Here is a 23,221-nt window from a genome sequence, read left to right as displayed (position 1 = left end):
CCGACGATCTCGCGCTGTAGTGAACGGCCTCACTGACAATCTCGTGCTGTAGTGAACGGCCTCGCCGACGATCTTGCGCTGTAGTGATCGGCCTCGCCGACGATCTCGCGCTGTAGTGAACGGCCTCACCGACAATCTCGCGCTGTAGTGAACGGCCTCGCCGACGATCTTACACTGTAGTGAATGGCCTCGCCGACGATCTCGCGCCATAGTGAACGGCTTTGCTGACGATCTCGCGCTGTAGTGAACGGCTTTGCTGACGATCTCGCGCTGTAGTGAACGGCCTCACCGACAATCTTGCGCTGTAGTGAATGGCTTTGCTGACGATCTCGCGTTGTAGTGAACGGCCTCGCCGACAATCTCGCGCTGTAGTGAACGGCCTCACCGACAATCTCGCGCTGTAGTGAACGGCCTCGCCGACGATCTTGCACTGTAGTGAATGGCCTCGCTGACGATCTCGCGCCGTAGTGAACGGCTTTGCTGACGATCTCGCGCTGTAGTGAACGGCTTTGCTGACGATCTTGCACTGTAGTGAACGGCCTCACCGACGATCTCGCGCCATAGTGAACAGCTTTGCTGACGATCTCACGCTGTAGTGAACGGCCTCACCGACAATCTTGCGCTGTAGTGAATGGCTTTGCTGACGATCTCGCGTTGTAGTGAACGGCCTCACCGACAATCTCGCGCTGTAGTGAACGGCCTCGCCGACGATCTCGCGCCGTAGTGAACGGCTTTGCTGACGATCTCGCGCCGTAGTGAACGGCTTTGCTGACGATCTCGCACTGTAGTGAACGGCCTCGCCGACGATCTCGCACCGTAGTGAACGGCTTTGCTGACGATCTCGCGCTGTAGTGAACGGCCTCGCCGACGATCTCGCGCTGTAGTGAACGGCCTCGCCGACAATCTCGCGCTGTAGTGAACGGCCTCGCCGACGATCTCGCGCCGTAGTGAACGGCTTTGCTGACGATCTCGCGCCGTAGTGAACGGCTTTGCTGACGATCTCGCGCTGTAGTGAACGGCTTTGCTGACGATCTTGCACTGTAGTGAACGGCCTCGCCGACGATCTCGCGCCGTAGTGAACGGCTTCGCTGATGATCTCGCGCTGTAGTGAACGGCCTCGCCGACGATCTCGCACCGTAGTGAACGGCCTCGCCGACGATCTCGCGCCGTAGTGAACAGCTTTGCTGACGATCTCGCACCGTAGTGAACGGCTTTGCTGACGATCTCGCGCTGTAGTGATCGGCCTCGCCGACGATCTCGCGCTGTAGTGAACGGCCTCACCGACAATCTCGCGCTGTAGTGAACGGCCTCGCCGACGATCTTGCACTGTAGTGAACGGCCTCGCCGACGATCTCGCGCCGTAGTGAACGGCTTTGCTGACGATCTTGCACTGTAGTGAAAGGCCTCACCGACGATCTCGCGCTGTAGTGAACGGCTTTGCTGACGATCTTGCACTGTAGTGAACGGCCTCACCGACGATCCTGCGCTGTAGTGATCGGCCTCGCCGACGATCTCGCGCTGTAGTGAACGGCCTCACCGACAATCTCGCGCTGTAGTGAACGGCTTCGCCGACGATCTTGCGCTGTAGTGATCGGCCTCGCCGACGATCTCGCGCTGTAGTGATCGGCCTCGCCGACGATCTCGCGCTGTAGTGAACGGCCTCACCGACAATCTCGCGCTGTAGTGAACGGCCTCGCCGACGATCTTGCACTGTAGTGAACGGCCTCGCCGACGATCTCGCGCCGTAGTGAACGGCTTTGCTGACGATCTTGCACTGTAGTGAAAGGCCTCACCGACGATCTCGCGCTGTAGTGAACGGCTTTGCTGACGATCTTGCACTGTAGTGAACGGCCTCACCGACGATCCTGCGCTGTAGTGATCGGCCTCGCCGACGATCTCGCGCTGTAGTGAACGGCCTCACCGACAATCTCGCGCTGTAGTGAACGGCCTCGCCGACGATCTTGCGCTGTAGTGATCGGCCTCGCCGACGATCTCGTGCTGTAGTGAACGGCCTCACCGACAATCTCGCGCTGTAGTGAACGGCCTCGCCGACGATCTTGCGCTGTAGTGATCGGCCTCGCCGACGATCTCGCGCTGTAGTGAACGGCCTCACCGACAATCTCGCCCTGTAGTGAACGGCCTCGCCGACGATCTTGCACTGTAGTGAACGGCCTCGCCGACGATCTTGCGCTGTAGTGATCGGCCTCGCCGACGATCTCGCGCTGTAGTGAACGGCCTCACCGACGATCTCGCGCTGTAGTGAACGGCCTCGCCAACGATCTCGCGCTGTAGTGAACGGCCTCGCTGACGATCTCGCGCCGTAGTGAACGGCTTTGCTGACGATCTCGCGCTGTAGTGAACGGCTTTGCTGACGATCTTGCACTGTAGTGAACGGCCTCACCGACGATCTCGCGCCATAGTGAACGGCTTTGCTGACGATCTCGCGCTGTAGTGAACGGCCTCACCGACAATCTTGCGCTGTAGTGAATGGCTTTGCTGACGATCTCGCGTTGTAGTGAACGGCCTCACCGACAATCTCGCGCTGTAGTGAACGGCCTCACCGACAATCTCGCGCTGTAGTGAACGGCCTTGCCGACGATCTCGTGCCGTAGTGAACGGCTTTGCTGACGATCTCGCACTGTAGTGAACGGCTTTGCTGACAATCTCGCGCCGTAGTGAACGGCTTTGCTGACAATCTCGCGCCGTAGTGAACGGCTTTGCTGACGATCTCGCGCTGTAGTGATCGGCCTCGCCGATGATCTCGCGCCGTAGTGACCGGCCTCGCCGACGGATTATCGCTATAATAAGCCAGTTCGTTTTTATTGTAACTAATAAAAGGTTTGAGCACAAACTAGTGCTTCTGGTAAAGGATCTAACAGGTCTCCCTCTGTTCTCTCTGTCCTGACTCTCTCAGTGCCCTGCTCTAATCTGTACGGGCAGCTGAATGGTCTGCAGCTGTGTGTGGACGCTGCGAGTGTGTTGTGGATGTACGTGTTTTGTCACGGTTTGCTGACGACTCTGGAGCAGGTGAAGGCTTTTTATCACCTGCAGGACAGCAGCAAGACTGATGAACACGTGGACGTCAGAGTGGACACTACGCAGCTGAAGGTAAGGACATGAATCCATTAGGACATGAATCCATTAGGACATGAATCCCAGCTCCTGAGCAGCTTTAAAACATCCGTCTTCCTTTATGTTGTCTGTGTTGGCATCTGTAATTCTTTCATTAAACCAAAACACTTTTTTTTTCTCAATTTTCCTGTGTTGATGATTTGTTGTATTTTTTTTTTCCTCCGTAGCTGATTGTTCCTCTCGACTCGTCTATCTTGGATCACCCTGATCGTCCACATGCTCTGGGTTTCACTCTCTCTCAGGCGTTTCTAAGCAACACCCATCACTCTCCTCACTCGTCCTTCTCCGACCTGGAGTCCACGTTCTCTTCTTTTTCCGCTCAGCCGTTTTTTCGACCCTCACCAACCTCGCCCTTTCCTCGTGACCAGAACATCTTGCATCCTCTTCCTCCAGCGTTCCAAAAGTCTGATACCTCGCTCTCACTCTCACGTTCATCTTCACGGGACGTGTGGAGTCTCAGCTTGTCCCGAGCAGCGGGGTGTTTTGAGGGTGCACAGCGAGGAGGCAGAGCACCGCCATTCATGGAGCCGTTCGCGGCGTGTGTATGGATGTGCCGCCCTCAAGCTTTAACGAGGTCATTAAGTCAAGAAAGATCATCACCAAATGCAGAAAATGGTGCTGAAAAACCGTCCAATCAGGACACTCCATCAGCATCCATCCACTTCCTGGTTCAGTCCATCACTCCAGTCAGAATGTGGCTCAGTCATTATCAGTATGTTGCTCTGCTCCGGATGAAGGATTATCTCGCTAGGTTAACCTCCGACCTCAGTCGCTTTCCCAGTGCAGTGACTAAACTGGTGGCTCCTCCCACAGTGTGCGTCTCGCTGCTCTTGGAGGTGCTGGAGCTCGGTTTGCTTCTTCCACCCATCGTTGGGAAAACCGAAGACGAAGAAGTGCCGGAGGAAACAGACACGCAAAGCCTGACTGACTCTGATCTCTCGCCGTCGCAGCCAGACAGCGGGATTGTGGGAAGCACGGGAAAAACGCTGGAACGGGACAAGGAGGAGTGTGGCGGAGCAGGGGAGGGGCCTGTAGAGGAGGCATGCGAGGCTGTTGAAGAGGGATTGGACGAAGGGAGTGGTCAGGAAGGCGAATCCCAGGTCGCGACCTCAGTCGTTTCTCTACCGCCATCTCCGGCTACAGTGCTGCAGAATCAGAACACTTCCATGGTCAGCCTGGAGGGGGAGCTCTCCAACGCACTCAGTGTGACCAAAGACGTGACTAAAGACGCCCTGAGCGCTTCACTGGACCTCACCAAGGGGGCGCTGTCCATCACGAAAGACGCTCTCAGCATCCTGAGCCGCGGCTCTGCCATGAGCAAAATATTCAGCGCTCAGAGCAAGTAAGAGGCGGCATGAGTGTAATACTTTAGCGAGGCGTGTAGCTGCTGAATGTTTAATATACAGACAGCGGAAAGTCGATGAGAGAAAAATATCAACATTTTCCTCAGATGCGTCTGTAAATTACTAAAAAACCCACTAATTTAATGAAGTGTTAATTCTGTTAAGTGTCCGCTGTAAAAATATCAGATCTTTCACAATGTGCCTGTGTGTGCGTGTGTGCGCGCGCGCGTGTGTGTGTGTAGAGAACCAGAAGACTCCGCTCTGCGTCTGCCACCTCTCACGCACTCGATTTCCCACAATTCCTGTGACAGCGTGGTGATGGACTCCAGCGTGGCTGACGATGGCCTCTCATTGGACAGCGATACGAGCGAAAACTTCGTCATTGTCACAGACTTGGGTATGACATCATCACCGTGTCAGTCCTCACCCTCATTATTATCTCTCACTAAGACACACCCCTCTGTCTGTCTGTCTGTCTCTCTTTCTAACTCACTGTCTTTGAATGTCTGTCTTTTTGTCTCTCTGTCTTTCTTTCTCTGTGTGTCTGTCACTCTTACTGTCTTCTGTCTGCCTCTGCATGTGTCTGTTGTTTTCTGCACATACCTCTCTCTCTCTCTCTCTCTCTTCTCTCTCTCTCTCTCTGTCTGTCTGTCTTTGCCTGCATGTGTCTTTCTGCATGTCTGTCTGTCTCTCTGGCTCCCTCTCTTTCCACATGTTTGTCTTTCTGTCTATCTGTGTGCCTCTCTCTCTCTCTCTCTGTATTTGTCTTTCTGTATCTGTCTTTCTTTCTCTCTTCTCTCTCTCTGTATTTCTATCTATCTATCTATCTATCTATCTATCTATCTATCTATCTATCTATCTATCTATCTATCTATCTATCTGCATGCATTTCTGTCTCTGTCTGTCTCTTTCTTTCTCTCTCTGCATTTGTCTTCCTGTATCTCTCTCACTTTCTCTGCACATTTGTGTCTGTCTTTCTCTCTCTGTCTCTCTCCGTATGTCTTTTTTTCCTCTCTCTCTATTTCTGTCTCACTCTGTTTTTCTGTCTGTGTCTCTTTCTGTCTGTCTCACTCTATCTCAGAGTCCACTCGTCCTAACGGAACTCCCGTCCACTCGGTGAAGACAGACGGAGGATCATCGGCTGATCTGAGCAGCTCTCTGTCTCACAGTACTGAGGACATGTCTCAGGATATGGTGAGCGCACACACACACACACACACACACACACTTCCTTCTGAAACAGGCAGGTTGTTCAGACTGTGCAGGCGTGGGCCGAACTGGTCGGAAATCCTCCAGGAGTTGGATCTTTAAAAACCAGCCCTGCCACATTTCTACTGTAAAATACTACAGCAGTCTCAGATACAGCACTGAAACAGAACATGCAGTGTGTGTGTGTGTGTGTGTGTGTGTGTGTGTATACACAATACAGTTACGCAAAAAATGCAAATTTGCAGATGGAAATTTTCTGTCTGTTGGTATTTTATTCTTTGGTATCTTTGATCTGGCTGCTGATAAACAGAGATGATGATGAGTGAGAGGGCTTTGGCCTGGGACACGTCACAGCTCACCGCCATCATGGGTTTAAAACCAACGCAGAACAAACAATTTTCCTATCAATACAGAACATCTACAGAAAACAGCGTGAGGAGAAGCTGCTCCCATCTTCTGCTGAAAAACTGGTTCTGAATTCAGAAGAAACTGGGGGACGGTTTCCAGTTTGTTCCAACACATGAACAGAGATTTTAATCACTCTGACAACACAGATTCATCCAGCGCTTGGAGCAACAGCATACAACGTAGAGTGTGTCCGTCACCCAAACGCAGGAGACGGAGATCATTTCAACTCCAGTGTTATATTCCAGCAGGAGGCAGTGCCGTGCCGTGCCGTGCCGTGCCGTGCCGTGCCGTCGAGCCTGCCACTGAGTTCCAGGTTTCATCGTCAGACATCAGCACCAGTTTGTACTCGCTTCCTACCTTCACCACATCCAGTGCTTTCTGCAACAGCACGCAGGACATCAGAACTCAACACTGCTCATCCACGACTCGTTCACACAGCAGATAACGAGGTCGGTACGATCAGCCTGCTCCAGCTGGAGAGTCGACGGGAAAAAAACTGTCGGACCAAAGTAAACCTTTTCAGGCTTCCACCAAATGGCAGGATACAAAAAGAAAACCTCAAAGCTTTTGGAGGTTGCTTTAGTTGAATTTCATTCTCTTCTTGCATCTTTCGTAGACATGAGAAGATACCTTCAGAAACACGTTTTATTTGTGAAGTGTATTTGCAGTGTCCATGTAGATGTGAAAATTAATATGCCTCCTAAATCCTTCCCGTAAAGCTAAATGAAATGTTATTAAAGCCAAATAAAACCGGAAAAATAAACTCCTTTATACTGACAGATAACGTCCTTACAAGACATCTTCAAGTGTTCACTAGTGAGCTCATCCGGCCGACAGGTGAGGAGTTTAACGCCAGCATGTGCTGTCCGGCGTCGTCCACATTTCACAAAAATCGCTTCTTCTCTCTCAATTCTTCACCGATTTTTATTATTTTTGGCAGGAAGGGAGGTCTGCCTGGGGTGCATATGACTTCTACCCATATTTGCATAATTGCAAATAATAATGAAGATATGGAGTAATTAATTAATCCCTAACAAGCAGTTTCTACACAAATTGCTTCTTCTCTCTCAATTCTTCACCAATTTTGATTGTTTCTGGTATGAAGGTAGGGGGACCTAGGGTGCATAGAACTTCTACCCAGATTTGCTTCATTACAATTATTAATGAAGTTATGGACTAATTAAGCCTTAATGAGCAGTTCAACAAAAATCGCTGCTTCTCGGTCAATTCCTCGTCGTTTTGGATTCTTTCTGGTAAACAGGTCGGGATTCCTAGGGTGGATATCGCTTCTATATAGAGCTTGTATATAGTGTATATAACTCACAACATTTATTGCGCAAGGCGGCGCACTTCAGATCGTTCCTTCTGGACTAGATGGAGCCGGAATGAGCTACACTGTCACTGACGGTCTCATTCATATTTGTACCTGTATACTGTGTACAGGTTTGATTTTAAAAGAAAAGCAAATGATGTCCCTGGGCGCAGACGTCTCACTCTCTCCGAGGTTCAGATATCGCGCTCTGAAGCCAAATCATGACGTCATTGACTGAAACATGTTTCATGGACACATCACTTCTAAACTGTTGTACAGTAAACAACCCTAAAGATGCCGTTCGGGTGTAAAAATAATCCCAATCACTGATCACTTTACGTGAGACGCTTTTGTTTTGTTTTTATTCACTGAGAAAAGTGATCTTTCTAGACGGCAAGAATCACGTTGCTATGACGATGGGATTGTTTACTAGTATCTGTGTCAGAAGTGCGTGTGTGTGCACGCAAAAGCAAATCTCAGTACCTCTTCCTGTTTTTGCTGATGCATGTCTCAGGGGCGGAGCTTCAGTTTATTTCGACGCTTTGTATATGATATGACCTCACTATAATAACAGCTGTCTTTCTGTCCGCCAGGTGTGTGTGCTGCTGCTGTCTGTGCGTGCTGTTCGCGCTCTGATGGAGCTCCATGCCCAGGACACGGTGGTGGCGATGGAGGTTCAGTCTGTTATGCCAAAGCACCTGGGAAACCAGCGAGTGTTGGACCTGCAAACGCTCACCCACGGTGAGACATGCCCACGTGCGCTGAGAGATGGAGAGATACCGTACATCACCCGAACCCAGAGTCAGAGCGAGATCTCCTCTCTCCCCTCTGCAGGTGCTCCCTCTCCGCCTGTGTCCCCTGTGTCCCACCCCCCGGTGGTGTGTCTGAGAGTGGAGGTGGGACCAGGGGCGGGGCGCCACTGCTGTACAGCGGAGAGTGCAGGTTTCGTAGAGGTGTGTGTGCGTGGGTGCGAGGCCGAGCTGCTCACCTCAACAATAAACACGCTCGGGCCGTTCATGGAGGACGAGCTGAACTCAGACGTCCAGCCAATCAGAATCACCGTACACAACACCCGCATCACACTCAAGGTGAGGGGGCGGAGCTGTTGGAGTTCGAAGGGAGTTTGTGTGCGTGCGCTGGGAAAATGGTTTATTTGCAGGTTAAGTGGGAAAGTCCTGAGTATACTGTTGCTAGGCAACAGGGAAACATGGCCGCCAAGATGAGAAGCTGTTGAGTAAAAACTTACTGGACCTTTGGGTCACATCATGCTAACTTACTGTTGGTGTCATGAACAGAAAGAGGAGACAAGATACAGGGAACTTTAGCACAGTGTGGGTGTGTGTGTGCGTGCGCGTGTGTGTGTGTGTGTTTCAGGATGATGGTCCCCGTGTGTATCCCACTGCCCCCCAGCCTATTCCCGTCTCTTTTTTCCTGGATGGTGTCGTTCTGGAGCGGCTGGATGACACCATGCTTATAGTCAGACGTGGGTACTCTGTGTGTGTGTGTGTGTGTGTGTGTGTGTGTGTGTGTGTGCAAGGTGATTTACTGACATCTGTCTACTTTCTTTTCTCAGCCACTGCCAGCCAATCAGGAGACAAAGCCTGCTGTGGACCTGAAGGAGATGACAAGGTACACACACACACACACACACACACACACACACGGAACTGTTTGACTAATACCCCCTTTTCCACCAACACGAACCAGGTGTTAGTTCAGACCCGGTTCTACTTGTGTACGTTCTACGAACCAGTTTGCTTTTTCATGGGCTAGAGAACCACCATAGATCCACATCATTACATCACCGTATACATCTCCGCTTTTCCTGCCACGCAAGTTCTGCTAGTGCCAAACACAACAACAACGGCGGATGACATCGTCTCTTCGTCGTCTTTGGATTGGCCAGACGAGACACTCCGCTAGCTCTGGTGGTGGTCATAAGGTTTTAGATGGTCTTGTTGGTCATGATAACCCCGCCTCGAGCGCTTGATGTAAGCGGTTCTTGGGTTTAGGTTAACAAAGAGTTGGTGCCACTCTGGACCCAGGCTTCCTGGCTGAGAACTGGTTCTGTGGTTGTCGAAACACAAAGAACTGGTTCGGGATTAGGTACTGGTTCTGAACCGGCCCTGGAACTACCTTGGTGGAAAAAGGGGTTTAAATGACTCGCATGTGTTTTGCTGATTTGCTAAATGACTCTGTGAACTGTTCAGCTAAATGACTCTTTTACCTGTTTCACCAAATGATTCTTTTATCTGTTGTGCAAAATGACTCCTGTATCTGTCTATCTATTTGACTGTTCATCTGTCTGTCTGTCTGTCTATCTCATCTCCCTCATCAAAAAATTCCCATGCAGGGATCGGCCAAGGATGGCTCACATGACATAAAATAGTTCCATCATTGATTAAGCAATGTATCTCATGACCTCAAAAATTGGGGAAAAAAAAAAAGGATACGGTGTGAGTCAGTCATGGTGTATCCTGGATCGATCATGAACTGACGTCACAGTTTTTTAAGCTCTATAGCCGACTCGAGTCACAGCTGTGGCTCCGCGAGCTTTTCTGTGTGTAGATTTACGGATCGTGATCATACCTAGCAAGGCAGGCGATATCATGGTACATGCACAGGTTGAAGGTCGCTCTGATGTAAACAACGTCGCTGGCTCCAGTGAGTTTATGCCGAGATTCGATCTCAACACTTTTAGTTTGGAATTTTTTGATGAGGGATATTAATCAGGTATACTGTGCACTGAGAGGCTCCGGGAATGACGGATTGATTCTCTTCAGTGACTGGCACCTCCGAGAATCCTTCATTTCAACCGGAGCCTCTCAGTGTGTGTGTGTGTTATATATTGGCCTGACTCTTGTATGTGTTTAGCTAAATGACTCCTGTATCTGTTGGCCAAGTGACTCATTTATCTGTTTGGCTAAAAATCTCTTTCTCTGATTTCCCAAATGACGCTTGTAACCGTTTGGAATAAATTATTATTATCTCATCCGGCCGACAGGTGATGAGTTTAATGCCATCGTGTGTTGTCCGTCATCCGTCCAGCGTCGTTCACATTTCACACAAATCACTTCTTCTCTCTCAATTCTTCACCGATTTTGATTCTTTCTGGTATGAAGGTACACTACCGTTCAAAAGTTTGGGGTCACCCAGACAATGTTGTGTTTTCCATGAAAAGTCGCACTTTTATTTCCCACCATAAGTTGTAAAATGAATAGAAAATATAGTCGAGACATTTTTCTGGCCATTTTGAGCATTTAATCGACCCCACAAATGTGATGCTCCAGAAACTCAATCTGCTCAAAGGAAGGTCAGTTTTATAGCTTCTCTAAAGAGCTCAACTGTTTTCAGCTGTGCTAACATGATTGTACAAGGGTTTTCTAATCATCCATTAGCCTTCTGAGGCAATGAGCAAACACATTGTACCATTAGAACACTGGAGTGAGAGTTGCTGGAAATGGGCCTCTATACACCTATGGAGATATTGCACCAAAAACCAGACATTTGCAGCTAGAATAGTCATTTACCACATTAGCAATGTATAGAGTGGATTTCTGATTAGTTTAAAGTGATCTTCATTGAAAAGAACAGTGCTTTTCTTTCAAAAATAAGGACATTTCAAAGTGACCCCAAACTTTTGAACAGTAGTGTAGGGGAACCTAAGTGCATATAACTTCTACCCAGATTTGCTTCATTACAATTATTAATTAAGTTATGGACTAATTAAGCCTTAATGAGCAGTTCAACAAAAATCACTTCTTCTCGGTCAATTCCTCGCCGTTTTGGATTCTTTCTGGTAAATGTTTGAGCTGGACTGGTTGAGAGTAGAGCTGCGCAAGCTGGCCCACTTTAGATCGTTCCTTCTGGACTAGCCGGGGCGGAGTGAGCGACGCCGTCACTGATGGTCTCGTTATTTAATGACTCTCTTTAAACCATTAGGTGAAATTATTTGCTGAATGATTCTTGTATTGCTTGATGTTCCAAAAATCATTTTATGGCACACTTTACTTTCACAGCTTTAGCAGTTTAATAGATTAGTCGATTATTTCTTGTGTGTGTGTGTGTGTGTGTGTGTGTGTGTGTGTGTGTGTGTTTTCAGATCCAGGCCCTACAGTTTGAGCTTGCTGATGTTCACTCTGCCCTCTCCACTGCTGTCTCCGACCGAGAACGTCTCTTAGAAGAAATCCGCAAATACGACCCGTCCTTCACCCTATGACCTCACACCACTACTGGGCAAAGGTCAGAGGTCATGGCTCAAACACAAGAACCAAACCTGTCTGGAAGGAATGAGTGTTAACGTCTGTGTTCTCTTCCTGCTCAAAGAACAACCAGGTGCCATAATGAGTTTTACTTCCTGTTAGTGACCATTACAGTGTTATTGATTTTATTTTATATTGATTTTACATTTTCTTTTAGTTTGTTGTAAATAGACTGGGACAGTGCGTAGAGGCTTAACACTTCAGCTTATCACTGAAGCGTGTGTGTGTGTGTGTGTGTGTGTGTGTGTGTGTGTTGTATTGCTGCAAAATATTCCTCAGCCTTTAATAGTTCATAAAATCTGAGTAACATTTCTCAATATTTTTGACGCAGTGAACAACTTCTTTCCTAAAACCCTCAAGTGCGCAAGTGAAGTGAAGTGAAGGGTTTGTAAAAAGTGCGAATTAGAACACAACCGTAAATGCCAGATACTTTGGCAAGACCACAGTAGTGCTAGTGTTATTATTATTATTATTATTGTTGTGTGTGACGACTCACTTCCCAGCACATGCAGATTTTATTTTTAAGTGATGTTTTGGTACTGGAAGTGTGTGTGAAATTCGCTCCAAGTGTTTGTTTTTCTTTCTTTCTTTTACTTTTGTTCTCTCTCTCTTTTTTTTTCTCCACATTTGATTTGCACAAACCTGAAAATGTGACCCGGGCGGTGTTGATGTGATCTGCGTGCTCGACTCTCGCTGCTTTAGCTGTTTCAAATCAAGTGTAACGGTTTGCGGTGTTAAATCGTCTGGTGTATTCCGGAGGCCTGTATTTCCACATTCAGTGGCTTGTTATAACATGTAATTATAGTATCGGTAGTCGGGTGGAAGGTCGGTGCAGATGGTGGAGTGTAAATACTTTAACAGTTTGTTTGTTTGCAAGGAGGCGAGGCAGATAACCAGCAGCACCATTTTATACTCTTAAGGTTCTGAGTTTCAGCCCCGTGTCGCCCCAATGCCATGTTAACACTAATATCCAAACTCTGGTACGTTAATAAGTGTACATGTCAGGAATAAGAACACGTCACAGGTCCTGTCGTTATTCGGAGGAAAATAATCCCTGACTGGGAAGTGGATTCTTTTCCTAAACAGCACTAGTGTTTTATTCCTCTGGTACCTCAGCAGTTTAGTAAAGCTACAGTCACACTACAGCTCATTCCCAGTCATTATGGGAAACACCTGATACTGATTTGAGCGCAATCAGCATGCGTATATAAGGACGCTGTTTTCACAGAGACTTCGCAAAGTATTATCATGTTTGTTTCTAGACATGTTTCTGACTCTGCTTTCGGTTTTGTTTTTGTAAATATCACGCCTGCTAATAAACACTCTTCCTACACGTACATGCGTCTACCGCCGCATACCTGACACAATACTTTGCAAAGTCTTTGTGAAAACAGCGTCCTTATATGCATGTGCTGATTGCACTCAAGTCAGCATCAGGTGTTTCCCGTAACGACTGGGTCCCAAAAGCGAGCACAATGCGCTCTGTGTGCATGATTGGGCGTGGCCGCTCGAGTTGCGCCGGGGTCAGGTGTGAAGGTGTGACTTTGAGGATGTTCTTTTGAGAAGACCTGGTGTTTTTCCGATATGAAATGCGATACGAGAGTTTTGGACGTATCGGCGCCTGGCAGGAGAACGATCCCCGATGCCTTGCTCAATAGATTTCAACAATGCGTGACATCAGCATCAACCGATCAGCGATGATTGATTACAAATGTGTCATCTAATTGTCACCAAACATTTGCTGAATATTCATGAACCCTTCGCCAAACCAGTTACGAACCTTGGTGAAAGAGCGCTGAATCTAAATGCACTTTTCAAGTCTTGGTGACGGTTAGGTTATGGCGAGCCGCTGTGTCGCTGAGGATCCCGCAAGCATCGTGGATACAGATTAGAGACAAATACATCTCAAGAGGCTCAGCGAAGGTTCCCTGAGCTTCGGGAAGTATTCCCAAACCTGTCTGCGAGTATTCGCCGATTAGTTTGCCGACGAAATCATCGCCACCAAATTTCAGTGCATGCATTGAAATTTTTTGTGATGTTTTTGGCCACTCATGAGGCGGAGATGCACCAAAACGCAACTCACAAAGCTCAGAGAACATTCACTGTGCATCGCATGGTTGGTGGCAATGCAACCAATTTTTCATCCCCAAGTATTCGCAAACTCCTCCTGAGCTGTAGTGTGACCAGAGCCGAACAAACATCACGCTTAACGTTCTGAAAGGCAAGGTACTTCCTGTTATGCTTAATGTTATAGTAGCTATAAACATCCGTTCTCTTTTGACATTAATACACCAAAAAAACACCGCTTATCATGGCACTGATGTTAAACACATCTGCAAAGAAAACGTCTCGGACTATGCGACTCGTCCACCGTGGAAGTCACTGTGTTTCTATAGAAACAAAAGCATATTTGAAAGAGCACATGAACATAAATGTTCGGTTTACATTACAGTGCAAATCACTTTCAGAGCTGCTGCAACAGAAAATGAATCAACACCTTCAGAACTCAACCAGCCGATAGATAGTGTTTATTCATTTAAATCCATTACATTACTTGAAAGACAGATGTTGGATCTGTCTGATATGATTTGAGGTGACCTTTAGTGACCCCAGGAGGATGGGAACCATTTCACAAGTTTCCTAGAATCTGTTGACGGGAATTCCGTCTCATTATAGTTACTGTTAGCTAAATGTACAGTTGTGTGCAAAAGTCTTCAGCACATGTAAAGAAATGCTGTCGACCAAAAATGGCTTAAAAATAATTAAATGAAATGTTTCAACATTAAAAAAATACTATAAACAGTAATCAGTGAGCCGTAATGAATGAAACAGAGTCAGTATTTGGTGTGAGACAAAATTTCCTTTGCTTTAAAAATAAAATCTCCGTCTGAGGTCCAGTGAGGTCAGTTTTATGTGGAAATGATCTGTAGGTTTTCCTGAGCATCTTACAGAACCAGCCGCAGTTCTTCTGGACACTTTGACTGTCACACTCACTTCTTCATTTTACACCAAAACCCAGCAGCCTTCATTATGCTTTCTTTTTTAAAGCTAGACGGCCTTTCGATTTCATAAAATCGGTGAAATTTAGTTCCGTCTGAAATGTGGTGATTGTGATCTCTGTTTATTTCTGTAATATCTCACAAAATATCAGGCCATTCTGTGGCTGGGAAGTTATTTAATTTGAGGGGATTAAAGCAAATAATGTGCATGAAATCGCTCGCTTGGCGCAGTCAAGCAGACAGAGGAAGTCCGTGTGCGCATGCGCAGGTTTACCTTCTTCTTCTTCTTTTGGGTTTTACAGCAGCTGGCATCCACAGTGTTGCATTACTGCCATCTACAGGTTTCCCTTTGAGCGTGCACTGACAGTTCCATCATTCTGTCGCTAAACGAACAGCTGATCACACCGAGGTGCTCGCTGAGCGCCCATATTTATTAGTTTGGTCCTGCGTTTCCTTTCCTTCGTATAGAACATAACGTCTTTTCTTCTCGCTTTCTTTCCGTTACTGTAGTCGCTCTTTCACGTTTCATTCGCACACTCACGTCCTCCATTTTTCTCTCCTGTTTCAAATTTGTATCCCACAATGCCTTGCGTGAACGGGGAAAGCCCACCACGTGATGCATGATGTAGTATCTCGAATTGGGTCATGGTGAAGCAGGAAAAAATAGCGGAGAATTTAGAGCCATGTGGAGATAAACTCATTAATCATTCTATTTTAAAAAAACTAATAAAATTGGAAGTCTGTGATTTGAATTCAGTAGCTTTCAGTCACTAAACAAATATAATTGGGTGTCGGGAAAATTCTTTTTATGACCTACACTTGAAAAATCTGAAAGGCCGTCCAGCTTTAATCTGAAAAGTGCTCTCTTATGGAATTATGCTGCTCAGATACAAACTTTTTTTTTGCTGTAACATTTAATTTTGTGCTGGAAAAAAAATGAACGTTTGGACTCTAAAATGTTTGTGTGTTGTTGACTCGATAATGTAGACGTCATAAAATAGAAATCTTTAACAAAGTTTGGATAAAAAAATAGGATGCCTCAGACTTTTGTACAGTACTGTATGTAGCTAGTAGCATCATGAAAATACGTATTTAAAGACGTAACTGTGTCATGGAAATGAAAATATTCTAAATCGGGGGCTTTAGATTAATTTTAGGTAACGGGCCAAAGCACAGAACAAATGTTGTGACCATGAACACATCCTCAGCTCCTCCTGGATCAGCATTTCTCTGAGAGTTACATTCGGACTCGAAAACATGAGCGCCAAAACACAACTCAACCCAACTCAACACTCCATTAGAACTGAAGAGACGCGCAAAAAATAGTTTATTCTGAAAAATAAATCGCAAGAAGCTGTGATTGCATAAGTATTCACCCCCTGCTGTGTGACGTGGTTACAGCCCTGAGTTTGTAGCTCTACTTTGCCTCCGAGTGGAAGAACAGACAGACAAACTCTCGGGTTTTTTCCTTTAACATTTCAGTTCAGTTCCAGTCCACAGGACGGTTTGGCAGGTCGTACTCCCCGACTCTACTCATTCATAGGTTTTTCTGTATTTTGTATTTTTTATGTTGTAGAACAAAACTGAAGTCATCAAAAGTATGGAATTAATGTAGTTTAAAAAAAAATATTTTAGATTCTTCAGCGTTTCCCTTGATGACGCTTTACACACTATTATCATTCTCTTAACCAGCTTCATGAAGGAGTCGTCATTAGTGGACGAGTTTCTTACCTTCTTAATGCGTTTGAGATCGAATAGTAAATAATAAAAATACAAATAATAAAATTAGGGCTGTGCTCATTTGCCATCAGTTGCTCACGATATCGTACCATATATATATATCGCGATATATCGAGTTAAACGATGTCTTTAATGTATTGTAATCAGACGGCGTGAATGCATTTGGCGCCAAAATTATTCAATCAATAAGTCTGGAGACGAGGCCATGGAGACATGGGGGACGTAGTTATCAGCTTGCAGCGTCTGTAGCAGAGCGCATTGAAGCAGAGCGCCTCATTTCTAGTGCTCATGCCCTGAGTAACTGGAAGCGCCATTTGTAAATAAAAACGTTTTTGGTTGGAACAGGTTGCAAGCATGAATTTCCGTTGATTTCTGGCATGAAACACGCTTTAAATCAAGTGAAAATTGATGACAACCTGCTACAGAACCGGGAGATATGCATGAAATGTGTCATATATGGGATTTTTGATTTTCAAGTGAGTAAAGGATATCGTATCGTACCCTCGAAAATCGTGCATGATCGAGTATCGCGAGCTGTGAGCACGGCCTGAAATAAAATAGCCCTATTCAACAACTGTATTAAAACATATTCTATCAACAGGCTTCCTACATATCATGGAATTTTAAAAAGTCTATTCCAGATGTGGAAAGTCATGTGATTGGATCATATTTTGGGCCAAGTCATATCATGGAATTTTGTTTGTAGCATCTTTACATTTTAATTGCCATTTTGCCAAAACGGCCGTGTTTTCCGTGCGGCATTTCACAGCGAAAACTAATTTTTGTGCTGAAAACATCTGTGAATTAGTAAATAAAGCTCGCAGATGGTTGATGGGTTTAAAACACCGCGGCTGGGTTTTGTCTGCTCAGGATAAAAGCAGCCTGTTTTTCTGTTCATTATTGTCTTCTTTCGGCTGTTCCCTCTACGGGTCGCCTTCCGTCTCCTCCTGTCCTCCGTCTCCTTTTCTGTCACACCAGCCGTCCTCGTGTCCTCCTTCACCACCACATCCATAAATCTCATCTTTGCTCTTCCTCTTTTCCTTCTATCTGGCAACTCCATCTCCAGCGTTTTTTCCTCCATACGTGTCCAAACCATCTCAATCTCGCCTCTCTCACTGTCTCCAAGCCGTCCTACATGTCCTGTCCCTCTAATACTCTCGTTTCTAATCCTGTCCAACTTTGTCACTCCCAATGAACATCTCAGCATCTTTAGCTCTGCTCCCTCCAGTTCAGCCTCCTGTCTTTGTGTCTCCAAACCGTACAGCATCGCTGCTCTTACTGCTGCCTGGTCCACTTTCCCTTTCACTCTGGCTGGTAGCCTTCTGTCACAAATCACTCCTGACGTCCTCCTCCCCTCCGTCTGGTCCAACCTGCTTACACTCTCTTCTTCACTTCTCTTCTGCACTCGCCATTACTTTACTTTGCCCAGTTGACCCCAGAGATTTGAACTTTTTCTGTTCATTATAGGTCAGAGAACTTCAGCTTTTCAGTCAGTGGAAGTCGGGGACTTGGAGCGGTCAAGAACCGCTCAGCTCAGTAAAGAGAAACGACAGTCCATCATGACTTTAGGACGAGTGTCCTTTTAATTAATAAAAATAAAGAACAAAATATTGAATTGGAAGGTGTGTCCAAACTTTTGACTGGGATTGTGTACGTTTAACAGCCTCGTTCTCAAACATGGGGGAATAGAGTTGATGAATAATGTTGCACATGCAGGGCCCTGCCAATGACGATTTTTTTTAACACACTTTTTTAACATTTTTAGTTAAACTTCAAAAAACGGGTGCAAGTGAAATACTGTAGAACAGAAATGCAGTACTGTCGTGTAGAAATAATGAGATGTTCGTGTTACAGTTGATGAGGACTGCTGTCGAGATCGGCTCACTAACATCAGCTGTAGGTCAGATCTCAGCAACTTGGCTGCTTCATCAGACGAGTTCACTCACCTTTAATAAAGTGCACATTCAGAATCCTCTTACAGTCGGAAGCGTGGACAATGAACACGTGCTTAAATATATATGGAGGATTTTACACGGTTGTGTGTTTTAAATATTTTTCAACACGAGAAGATAAACTTCATATCTTCGCTCCACTGTGTGATGTTCTTTATATTATATGGACACGTCCACAAAAAAACACACACAAGTTAATCAGAAGAATTTTAATGTTGAACCGGTTCGCCATTTCGACAACGCGCGTCTAATCAGCAGGAAAACACTGGGAGTGACGTCATCGGAGTGAAATATCAGGAATTATTATCCATACAGGACACTTTTTCCATGGAATTAAAACATGTTCTATTCCCTTCTAGCAGGTTTCATTCATTTGGTTTGATAGCATGCAATATCGTTAGCATATCGCTTATCCTACATGTATTACGTCACTCTACCCAATGGAGAATGAGCGTTGAATATGGTTTACGATATTGCATGGTTGTCAAGACAACATGACGTCACACATCAGAGACGTAAAACTTCCGTGCTAGCGAGCGACTGTGACAATTTGTAAACAAACATGGCCGCCAGGTTTGCTTCATTAAATACAGAAGTTGTTGAGAGAATTTTGAAAGAGAAAGACGCGTTGAACACCCGAAAGGAATGTGTATGGATAATAATAATAATACTGGCTGGCTTTTTTCGTGGTCTATCAGATATAGTCCATTCAGCTACTCGTCTTCGACTCGTTCAGTATCATGCTCGCTGAATGGAATATATCTGATAGACCACGAAAAAAAGCCAGACAATATTATTTAAACATGTCGCTCAGATCCGTTTTTCAACACGAGAAGATAAACTTCATGTCTTCAAGCCAACGTGTGGTTTTATTATAATCGACACATTCACAAACAAAACGTCCCCAAATTTATCTCACGAGTGACAGATAGAGATTTATGTCATGATTTTGGTTCTCCATGTTCCGGATGGGGCTCGGATCAAAAGTAGCAGCGGTGAATTTTGCAGTAAAACAAAACAAAAAAACCCTCCAGCTTTCTGACTGGCAGGGCGTGTCCTCCGCCATCTTAGATACGTGACGACATTAACGTTAGAGCGACCTCATTTCTCTCTGTACACCATCATAAATACACAGCGTCACAGCCTTAGTGTGAAATGTGTAGCATTTTTGGAAGCATTTAAGAATGTAAAAGGTCTTCCACGCGTGTGTGTGTGCGTGTGTGTGCGCTACTGTATATACCGAGAGAGAAACACAGCAAAAAAAACCCTCACACGAGCTCTTTTTCTCTTTCTTTCCTGTAAATGTTTTTATGCATGATCATACTTGATATTTTACACAAGTGCAATATTGTGTATATCTATCAGTGTGTATTTCAGTGTCATGGGCTGTATTTAAAATACAGTGTGTTAGATTGGGACGCAGCCCCGTCTCCTGTAGTTTGTACAGATTTGCAATGTATTATTATTATTTTTGTAGTAGTAGTAGTAGTTGTGTGTGCATTGAACTCAAGGTCATGAACTTCTCAGTTCCCTTTAAGATCGACTTCCTGCTGAACGCTCATTTTATCTCTGCGGCCTCGTCCCAAACGAATGCACATTTAATTCCGTTTCTTACGAGAGTTTCTGTACTGAAAGCCGCTCCATCCACAATTAGCTCTGCGGCTTCGTCTCAAACCGCTGTCCCTCCTACGCGCACTTCATCCCTGCTCAGGCAGCGTTCGGCACTACACAGCGTCCAGGGAAGTGGTTTATTTATTTTACTCGGCAGATGCTGATATAAAGTGTTTGTTGGGGGGGGGGGCCTGGTGTCGTTATGCTGCAGAACGTGACCGACTTTATCTCGTGTCCTTCTCGACGGAATGCCGAGGGACGCGACGTTATTCCCCAACCATGATCCAGTGCAGTTTGAGCTCAACATGCTGCACTCCACACCGGATTATTGCTCCATGCCTTTGGGGATTTTTAGACGTGTCCTGTCTGTGTAGATTCAGCGTACGAAGGGGTGCGGGTCACATCTGAACATTTCATGTTTAAAATGTAAAGCTACAATTCTGTAATGGAAGAGAAACCAGTTACAGTGTGTTGTGAGGTCGTGTTTCTACAGAGCCTTGTGGTGACGTCCGTACTGAATAAAAATAACATGCGGGTAAGACTTAAGAAGAAGCACAAATGAGGATCATGACTTAACACATGGCGACGAGATCATTAAAGGTCCCATGGCGTGGTGGTTTGTTGATGCTTTAAACAGGCTCGTGGAGGTTTCCGGATGTTATATCCGCAGCCTCTTGAAATGAACCCTCGGCACGTAATTAAAGCCTCCTGGGAGAAAGCCCCATTTCAGCGCTTTTCCCAGTGCGTCGTTTTGCTAATGAGAAGCAGGAGGCGGGGAAGGGTAGAGGGTGGGGGCGGGTCTTATCATTAATATTCATGACATGTAAACGTGTTACCTCTGATTGGCTAACAGCACTGTGCCGCTACCTCCAGTGGGTCAGAACAAGCGGATGTGGGTGTCTTACTATGGCGAGAGAGAAGGAACAAACCGCGAAGGGAAAAATACCGCGCACTGACGTCATTAAGGTGCGACGCGAGGAAATAAAAATTCAACAAATGTTTGGGTTTTTACTGAACAAACAAACAAATAAAATGAACGAGTGACTTAAAAAAAAGAATGTGGGTGTCTTTGTAAAAACTGTTTTGATTGGCGATTATAACAGAGCATGCTGCATGCTTTTTGGTTTTGTAGCGCAGAGTACCTGGCTAACTGCAGGAAGTGGTTAGCTGCACAGCTAATGTAGCCATTGCAAGGCTAACGCACCGATTTTAAAACACGGCAAAACGACTTAACAGTTATACACTTACTTGTTCGCTGTTTGTGGCTGATGCGGCAGGGATGCTTGGTACGGACCCAGGCTTCAGTGACAGTTGATGTGCAAAACCTGCCCTGTACTGTCCCAAGTTGTGGAAACATTCCTCAGGAAAATGCTTCCGACAAACATACACCGTCTTAGGTAGACTCGACGGCGTATTATTGGAGTAAATAAAATTAAGCCACTGCGTCTTCAGGGGCTCTCCCGTCGGCAGTAAAAACAGACTCCTTTCTGTGTTGTCACATCCATGTACAGCGCAATTTCCATGTTTCGCTCGCTTAGGTGATGCCATGTTGTTGTGTCCTCTATGGTCTCCTCACTACAACTGGGCGGGGCAATCCATACAGTGGGTGGGAATCCAGAGGGGGGCGTGGAGATCATCTCCCTTGCTGACGTAGTAAAGGGAAGAGCTTATCAACGCGCCGTTTTGACGCGCCATTCTCAAATGTTGGGCATAGTTTGGTTTACACATTATGAAATTTCTAGCCACTGGGGTGACTTAAGAAGGTCAGAGGAACTCATTTTAACGTTAAAAAACCTCAGAAAGTGAAAATTTCATGCCATGGGACCTTTAAGTGTAGCCACAAGTTAACTCACGAGAATGAGAGAATTAAATGTGGACACACGTAATGCAAGCAAATGAGATAATTAAGTGTAACCATGACTTAATGACGTGGGAACAAAATTATGTGAAGCCATGACTCAGTAACACAAGATAATAAACAACTAACGCGAGAGGATGAGACGACCGAACGTGGGCTGATCGTTGTGTTGTGGATTGAACAGAAAGTTTGCTTTGCATAAGTTTTTTCAGTTAGATTAATAATGAAACAAAACAATGTTTACAAAACGGTGAACATCTCAGTTCTGTCATTTACGGTAATGAGATGATTCAGTCACGTTAATATCTCTATTGCTGTAGAATATGAAACTATACTGAAACGTATTGAAACTTGGCTTTTTATCAGCCCCAGTATTTAAGACACATCTTTAATGAAGACTTTATTTTTTTCCTGCGTTATATTCAGTCACAGTGAACTGATCAAGTCGTGTGTATTATTTTTATTTTCAGTAGTGATGTCACCACTGAGGGTTTGTATATTTTCACTTGAGTTTTAATATCCAGCACTTTCTTTTTTCAGCACTAAAATTCCCCTCTCATTTTTCTCCTCACTGTTGAGGTGCACCAGCAGGTTAATGTATCAAAAAATCTATACTGGAATGAGATCATTAGATTCCCTCCAAAGTGTACACTTCCACTCAGGAGCAGACTTGAATTTTTACCCCGACTTTAATTTTCAAGGCTCTCGTAGATGTGTATTAAGAACAGGATTATTTTAACAACATTGAGTAATATTAGAAAAATCTTGCTGAAATGGGACGTGACCCAGAAGTGTGCGTTTTGTTTTTTGATCATTATTTCTAATGAATACACAACATCACATGCACACTGGTATGATCTTACAGACCCTTTCACACCACAAGTGTTCAGATCTTCATTTTATATATTTCATGGTCTTTGGGTGTTTACTTACTGGGGGAGAAATTTGGTTCTGTGAACCAGGACTGTGTGTTCACTAAAAGAAATAAAATGAAATAATAAAAGTTGACAAAAAGATCAGAAATGTTGTCTGTTCTTCGTACTTGCTGTGTGCTGACATTCCCTCCATCACCAACGATAACCTGCTGTTTAATTTTTCCACTGAAACGGGATTCGAGCAGCATGAGAACAGGACAGCACAGGTTTTGCTTTTCAGTGCGCCACGTTTGCGCCGAGTCTCTAAGAAAAACCAGTGCAGTTTACAGATTACATCACATTTCACATTCTTTTCATTGCTTTTTGTTTTGGTCAGGAGGCCTCCCCTGAACTCCCCTCCAGCGTCCCGTCTGTGAAAAACACAAACAAACAAAAAGCGCAAGATGATCGCACCCTTTCTGCTTTTCACTTCACATTTGTTTTTGAATTTGCTGCTGTTTTTATATGTTCTGTTTCCTCT

General features: G+C 45.5%; 1 protein-coding gene across 1 annotated transcript in view; it reads left to right on the top strand.

Annotated features, from left to right (window-relative positions):
* bltp3a (bridge-like lipid transfer protein family member 3A) overlaps positions 1–12,859 on the top strand; it is a 40,096-nt gene extending 27,237 nt beyond the window's left edge. Inside the window, exons 13-21 of the mRNA XM_060938590.1 lie at positions 2,915–3,108; positions 3,300–4,474; positions 4,718–4,872; positions 5,557–5,669; positions 7,998–8,145; positions 8,239–8,492; positions 8,779–8,887; positions 8,978–9,033; positions 11,507–12,859. Of these exons, the coding sequence (XP_060794573.1) occupies positions 2,915–3,108; positions 3,300–4,474; positions 4,718–4,872; positions 5,557–5,669; positions 7,998–8,145; positions 8,239–8,492; positions 8,779–8,887; positions 8,978–9,033; positions 11,507–11,623 (2,321 nt within the window). The 3' untranslated portion in view covers positions 11,624–12,859. The remainder of the gene's footprint in view (positions 1–2,914; positions 3,109–3,299; positions 4,475–4,717; positions 4,873–5,556; positions 5,670–7,997; positions 8,146–8,238; positions 8,493–8,778; positions 8,888–8,977; positions 9,034–11,506) is intronic.
* The last annotated feature ends 10,362 nt before the right edge of the window (positions 12,860–23,221 follow it).

This window comes from Neoarius graeffei, chromosome 13, assembly GCF_027579695.1.
Source record: "Neoarius graeffei isolate fNeoGra1 chromosome 13, fNeoGra1.pri, whole genome shotgun sequence".
Classification (NCBI taxonomy): Eukaryota; Metazoa; Chordata; class Actinopteri; order Siluriformes; family Ariidae; genus Neoarius; species Neoarius graeffei.
This window is presented reverse-complemented; position numbering and strand designations above follow the sequence as displayed.